The 7,448-nt window shown below is 52.0% G+C and overlaps 1 protein-coding gene across 2 annotated transcripts in view; it reads left to right on the top strand.

Annotated features, from left to right (window-relative positions):
- The window catches only part of Foxk2 (forkhead box K2), a 61,447-nt gene that overhangs the window by 52,004 nt on the left and 1,995 nt on the right, over positions 1–7,448 (top strand). Inside the window, exons 7-9 of one of the 2 annotated variants that reach the window (XM_071603179.1) lie at positions 66–158; positions 760–1,056; positions 1,212–1,421. In XM_071603179.1, coding sequence (XP_071459280.1) covers positions 66–158; positions 760–1,056; positions 1,212–1,421 — 600 coding nt within the window. The remainder of the gene's footprint in view (positions 1–65; positions 159–759; positions 1,057–1,211; positions 1,422–7,448) is intronic. The other variant, XM_027922200.2, reaches the window with a different exon arrangement.

Here is a 7,448-nt window from a genome sequence, read left to right on the forward strand (position 1 = left end):
TGTATGTAGGTTCATGAACTAATTTAGAATTCACCTGTTTCTCAGAGTGTTGCTTTGTCATTCAGAACTCCATAAAATGATTCCACCCCCACCAAAAGCACCATGTAGGTTGAACATACTAGAGGCTGATTGGAAGCAGAAACGTGTCCACTTAGTAGGTGAGCACTGTACAGTTTATTTACAATGTCATGTGTGCCCTGGTGAATTAAAAAAGAATACATATAAACAGTGTGAAAATGTCCAATCAAAACTGCAGTGGTGGGGAGACATGCGGTTCCCCCAGTTGGGGTTCCGGCCACACTCGCCTAGAGAACACTCTTCCCTTCCCACCCATCTGTAGCACCCATCTTCTGTGTTTCTTTAGTCCAAGCCCTCCAACCAAAAAGGGCAGAGGGTTGGGGCAGAGGCTCTGTGACAGCCCAAGTCAGCTGCAGAGTGTCCTGCTTCCTGCCAGGTGAGCCGCTAGACTAGGCAAGAGTGGCACCTGTGGCCTGGCCCTCACTGTTTATCAGTGTTCTCTGGGGAAAGACCTGGGGAAAGCTTGTTATCAGGAGTCGTAATAGAGTCAGTTGCATTTTTAGCAACTGGATGTGGGAATTAAATATCCCTCTTAAGACACTACACCTTTCTTACAAGGCAGAGTGGGGTCACATCCGATGCTTAAAGGTAACGTCTGTGCTGTGTGTGAGTGCTGAGTGTGGGAAGGTGTGCGGAGCAGGACCTGCTAGCCTCAGCCCTGCCTCTGCCTGCTGTCCACAGGCTCGCCCCTATCCGGCCAGCCTGTCTTGATCACCGTCCAGCGGCAGCTGCCCCCTGCAGTCAAGCCTGTCACCTACACTGTTGCAACTCCGGTGACGACCTCCACCTCTCAGCCGCCTGTCGTACAGACAGTCCATGTAGTCCACCAGATACCAGCAGTGTCAGTCACCAGCGTGGCTGGGCTAGCCCCAGCAAACACATACACAGCTGCTGGCCCAGCCGTGGTCACTCAGGCGGCGGTGCTGGCCCCTCCTAAGGCAGAACCACAGGAGAATGGAGACCACAGGGAAGTCAAAGGTGAGCACCGGAGAAGCAGCTGCGATGTCCATGGGGGCTCAATGCGCAGCCTGGTTTGAAAGAGGTTTCTGATTTCTTGATTTAAACTGGTAAGATTTTTATCAGCAGTTCAATAATATTAGTGGGTGTTATTTTTGCTTTTTCTTTTATTTTAGTGAAAGTGGAGCCCGTTCCTGCAATTAGCCACACTACGCTGGGTGCTGCCAGCCGGATCATCCAGACACCACAGGCCACCCCAGTCCAGACGGTCACCATAGTGCAGCAAGCCCCTCTTGGTCAGCATCAGCTTCCGATAAAAACTGTAACGCAGAACGGAACCCACGTGGTGCCCATGCCGGCTGCCGTGCATGGCCAGGTGAACAATGGTAAGAAGTGCCATTTGCTGTGTCCTTTGCTGGGCTCTGGGGCTGGGAGCCCAGGCCCTTCTGGGAGGAGGCAGTCTGTATCGTGGTGCTGTTTTGGCACTGGTTGTCTGCGGATGCAGCTGCATTTCTGTGCTGTTCGAAATGCAGCCGCACAGAGAAGCAGGAGCTAGTGAGGGCCGGGCTACTGTGGGACTCCTTTGCATAGCCCATCTGAGAAAGGAGCTGCTCAGCCCTCCAGACAGAAGGGCTCCTAGGTGCTGCCTAGGAGTGACCTGAAACTTGGGTAGTTGCTAAGAGCCACAGCCAAGTAATATGATGCATGGCATTTTTGGTTGAAAGGTGATACCAGCAAGCCATTGAGATGATATGATTATGTTAAGATCTGCATTCATATGGTTATTGGACTCCTGGAGAGTTCCCATTGGTTGGGGAAGTGCGGTAGGAGGGAATTTCGGAGGAGGGACTTCCTGTTGGGGTCTGGGAGGACGCCGCGTGGGTTGGTCGGCAATCTTCCCGGGAGCCATACGGGGCATTGGCGGCAGTTTCAAAAATAAAGTTTGTTCCTGCTTGAGTGGCTCGTGATTTGTGCCCAGCCAGACTGCGGCAAGTAGTGGAACTAGTGTCTTGAATATCGTCTGCCTTGCTGTGGCTCATCTGCTGAGTGGCGGCTTACGCACTGTGTTGCTTGAAAATGGTGGAAGTAGAGAATGCTGCTTTTGTGACCTCTTTGCTCTGAAAGCCCTTTGGAGGCCCACACGTGGGGTGCACACCAGCGTGTTCTGACACGTGTAGAGGCCTCAGAACCCTCAGGAACACCAAGCTGCCATCCCTATCCTGCCCTGTGGAGCTGTTAGGGAAGGAGCCCTGGCCTACTGGTGAGGCCACTCAGAAGTAGGGTCCTTAGGGCTGGTACTTTGCAGAGGCATTTCAGGGCTGGAGTGCGGCTGAGTGGCACAGTGCTTGCTTAGCATGCCTGTGACCCTGGATTTCATCACTACCTCCACACACCAAACCAAAGGCATTTCAGCAGTGGGGAGCACTTGCTCTCTTACATGGGCACACGTGGCACCATGGTGCCGTGGTAGCACATGCCAGCACCCCACACCTGAAGCAGTAGTCCTGGGTCAGAAACGGGGCACCTGCACTTGCCTCTCTGTGATTCAGAATGCCACCTGTCCCTCCCAAGCCTGCAGAGCATGTGGATAATGCCTTTTCTGGGGAAATTGACAGCCTGCGCATTCTCAGGTCAGTGGGCACTGCCTGCTCCCTTGGCCCGCATCTCCTGCTCTGGCTACGTGCTTCCTTCTGAATAGCTGAGGTCATTGTGGCTTGATGTAGCAGACCTGGTGGCCCTCTCTGCAGGCAGCCAGAAGTGGAATGAAGTGAAGGGGGTCAGTCTGTCCTGGGTTTTGTTGTCCTTCCCAGCTGTGGGCTCTGTGCAGCCTAGGGCTTGACCAGGCAGAACAACTGTGCCCAGGAACATGCATTTCCCAGATGCCAGGTCCACCCAGTGGCAGGGAACAGCTCCAAAAGCCTTCTGTGTCTGCCTCGAGTGCAACTGACACCTGTGTCTCTCAGTGCATTTAAGTTGGTAACTAATGTTTTTCATTTTAAATTTAAGCAAGGGATTTAATTTTCCACTATTAAATACTGATGTTTTAAAGTTGAAGTCCTGCATCCTCATCGGCACCCACTATAGCACCCTGGGTGTGGCTGTGGTGTGCCGCCTCTGGTCCTGCTCCTTCCCCTCCTGCCTGTGAGTTTGCTGCTCAGAGCCTCTGCCCGTCTTTTCTCTCTCAGCAACAAAATGTAGACCTAAACCCTAAAAATGGAGTGGGAATAGAAGGATTGACAATAGTACTGCAGAGCTTATCAAAACCCAAAATCATTTTTTTAGGCAAAAACTATTTTTTAAGGAAAGTATGTTGTTTCATTTTTTGTTCTTAGCATAGTTTTACTTTGTGGAACCAAAACTTCTGAATATCCGTGGTGTCATTCGGAACCTGAAAACATCTGTTCACAAATGAGCTGTGCAGTTTGATCATGTTTGGTTTTTTGCAGTGCTGACACATGCTAGGCAAGAGCTGTATACTGAGTCACACACCCATCTCTCTTTTTTTAGACAGGGTCTTGCTAAGTTCCGCAGGCTAGCCTCCTGCTTCAGCTCCCACAGTCGCTAGGGTTACGGGTCTGTGCCCGTGCACCTGGCTCATAATTACCTTTTGATATCAGACTTTTCTTTGCCTGAATTACACAGTGTCCACATCTCTTCTCCCTTCTACTCTGACCTCCGCTGCTCATCTGTGAAGCAGGGCATAGAGCCCTCTTACAGAGCCTTGGGGGAAGAGCTCTTGAATGTCTGCCCTGAGCAAAGCACTTCCACTTCCTCCATGGCCAGCAGCACTGTAAGGGGCATGGCCAGGCTGCTCCTAATCTCTGCAGGCAGTGGGTAGCCCCGTGCCTTCCTGGTGCCATCCTGCTGTCAACACCGAGAGCCCTGGTCCTACCTGGAAAGGAGGGGGTAGAAAATGCCGAGTTCTTTTGCGCTTGCAAGCCCACAGTCAGCTGCTGCTGCACACGCCATCATAGCATGAGGTGCTCCGTCAGGGGAACCCTGGACGGGAGTGGAGGAGAGGCAGCACTCTCTGGGAGCCTGGTTCAGGTTCACACAGCGTGGGCACTCTGTTCTAACACGCTTGCCCCAGAGGTGGGGGCCTCTGGGGAAGACGGGCCAGGAGAGGGACTGGAGCGGTGACAGATGTCACACAGGCGCTGAATGTCTGGTTGAAGGCCAAGGCACAGGGAACACCTAGTTGGCCCTCTCTTGCCCTTGAAATTCGCTCCTGGGAAAACAAAGCAGCATCTGTTAACTCCTTGTTGTCGTCGTCGTCGTTTTTGTTGTTATTATTTTGGGTGCTGAAGATTGAACGGAGGGGCGCTATCACTGGGCTGCATTCCCAGCACTTTTTAATTTTGAGACAGGGTCTTGATCGCCCAGGCTGGCCTGGAACTGCAGTGCTCCTGCCTCGGCCTCCTGCTTCTCTGGGATTGCAGGAGTGACCGCTGTGCCCAGCCTGTTTTGTCTTTTAAACGTCATATTGGTGTGAAGTGGCCCCAAGACAGTGACTCTGAGTGACTTTGCTTCTCTCGTGGCTGGGAATGTTGAGCACTCTCCCAGGCGTCTGCTGGGTGCTGTCTGTTGGCACCTCTGCCTATGCTTCAGTTGGGTTGTCGTTTTGCTGCTGAGCTGTGGGTCCCTTCATGTGTTCTGGGAGCTGCGTAGACCCTCCTCAGATACAAAATTAAGTAATCTTCTCTCCTTCTGTGGGCTTTTCACTTCCTAATATCTCCTAACAGCTTTTGATTCTGATGAAGTCCAGTTTACTTTATTTTTTCTCTCATTTCTTGTGCTTGGTGTCATATCTATGAAACCACTGCCAGATTTGGGGACGTGAAGACTTTCTCCTAGCCAGGCATGGCGGTGCAGCGCAAGGTGCGGAAGCAGGTGGGAGGAGGAGAGGGGCAGGCCGGGTCTGTGGTGGGTGCCCTTCCCAGTGACTTGGGGCTGAGACAGGAAGAGCTCACATTCCAGGTCAGCCTGGGCAATGGAGCAGCAGCAGCCCGTCTCCAAACGAAAACTTAAAGCACAAGCTGGGATGTGACTTGGTGGTAGAGCACCCCTGGGGTCAGTCCCACCACACCACCACACACACACACACACACACACACACACACACACACACCCCGTCACCAGTGCCTCCGTGTCTTCTCCTGGAAGTGGGTGTTCTGCTTCCTTTGGGCCTGGGCTGCCCTGTGTGCTGGCCTGGGCCCCACTGTGCCTGTGCCCCTCCCTCGTGTTGGAAACAGCCACAGACACATGCTCTGTTCTGCCTGTTTCCTTGATCTTTATGTCATCTTCATGCTGATACCACAGTTTTAATTACTGTAGCTTTGTAGCAAGTTTTAAAATTGGGAAGTGAGAATCCTCCAACTTTGCCCTCTTTTTTCCAAGACCAAATAGGCTATTCTGGGTGCTTTGCAATTCCATGTAACTTTTTAGGATCATAATTTCACTTCAAAAATGCTGTCAGGGGCTGGGGATGTGGCTTAGTGGTAGTGTGCTTGCCTAGCATGCGTGAGGCACTGGGTTCAATTCTCAGCACCACATTAAAAAATAAATAAATAAAATAAAATAAAGATATTGTGCCCACCTAAAACTAAAATATACATATACATATATATATATATATATATATTTTTTTTTTTTTTTCTTTTTTTTCTAAATGCTGTCAGGCCGCACAATGATAGGCCCAGTACCCTTCTATTGTCAACACTTGTGCATTACATGTCTATTATCCCAGCCACTCCGGAGGCTGAGTCAGGAGGCTTGCAAGTTCAAGGACAGCCTCAGTAATCTTAGGCCTCATTTCAAAATTTAGATTTTAAAAAAAGTGCGGGAATGCAGAGATGAGTGAGCCCAGATGTGTTCCACCACTGAGCTACATGCTTAGCCTTTTTTATTTTGAGACAGCGTCTCACTAAGTTGCTGAAACTGGCCTCAAACTTGTGATCTTCCTGCCTCAGCCTCACAAGTTGCTGGGATTATAGGCATGCTCCATTGTGCCTGGCTTCAAAATAATTAAAAGGTGGGAGCCTGGGGATGTAGCTCCCCCCCCCAAAAAAAACAAACAAAACTTTGGGGTTCTGAAAAGGTTGTGATAATGCAGTCTTGTTGAGAATGTCATTACCTGGCAGTGTTAACGTGTCTCTGAGCATAGCCATGAGCTGTCTCTGGTTATTTCAGCAAAGTATTTTGTTTTTCCCATTTTTCTATATGGAAGTGTTTTTATCTCCCTTTTCGGTTGTTCATTGCTGTAGTATAGAAAAACAGCTGATGTTTGTGTGTGATCTTGGACCCTGCAACTTCACTGAATTCATTTTACAAGCTGTAGTAGTTTGGTTTGTGTGGATGTTTGTTTATGTTCATTCACATTTTCTAAAATATAAGATTGCATCATCTTCCAAAAGAGACAGTTTACTTCCTCTCCCGTCTGTTTTGGATTTGGTTTTTTTGAGCCTGGTCCCCCTTGAGCTGGCCTGGGCCTCCTGGGCTGTAGCCACCTCCTGCCTCAGCTCCCTGTTGCTGCCCTGCTCCTTGCCAGGGTCTTCCTCCACCTCCCCCAGGCTCTGGCCGGAATGCAGCAGCAGGAGCAGGCGTGGGAACATGTGGACCGCCCTGTCCCTGTGTGGACCTGGCTTTCTTCTGCTTGGCCCAGGCCACAGCACTTGCAAACGCCTCCACCTGTGGGACAGCAGTCTGCGCAGGGGGACCCCATGGAGGTCCTGCCCAGCAGCTCTTCCTGATCAGGGTTGCCCCCTTCCCACCCACCCACCCCCACCTCGCTGCGCTGCTCCTGGCAGTTTGGAGCCCACCGTGTAGGCCTGCACACCCAGGGCCTGTGTTCAGGCGCACAGCCTGTCCACCTGGAGCTGGAGGAGAGTGCAGCCCAGGCCCAGCTCCCAGGCCTGTGCAGACCTGAGCCTTCCAGCTCTCTGGAGAGGTCTGTTGGGACACTGGCCCTTTGGCCTCTGCCTGGGGGGAAAGGGGTGGGAGAAGGCTGTCAACCTGCTGCAAGCCCCAGGGATCTTGCAGGTGGCTCCAGCCTTGTCCTGGAGTTATTGTGGCATCGTGGTCTCTTCTTGAGCTGAAACATCCTGTCCCTTTTCAGCCCCAGGGGAAAGGTGTGGTCCTGCTCCCTCTGCCCACACCCCTGCCCCTTGTGGTGGGTTGGGGCTGGTGCTACACCCAAGCTGCATTATGAGACCCACCAGCTCTTGTGCCCACGCCCCAGGAGGAGAGCCCTGCATGACCAGGCAGTCAGCCTGGGTGTCTGTGGCTGCTGCCCAGGTAGGGGCACCTCCACCAGGTGGCGGAGAGGCAGGTCTGTGGCCAGGCCACCCCCGCCCTGCCCCTCGATGTCCTATTCCTGGCTGCCTGGATTGTTCATGGTGCTGGTTCCATCTTTG

The sequence above is a fragment of the Marmota flaviventris genome, chromosome 17 (genome assembly GCF_047511675.1).
Source record: "Marmota flaviventris isolate mMarFla1 chromosome 17, mMarFla1.hap1, whole genome shotgun sequence".
NCBI lineage: Eukaryota > Metazoa > Chordata > Mammalia > Rodentia > Sciuridae > Marmota > Marmota flaviventris.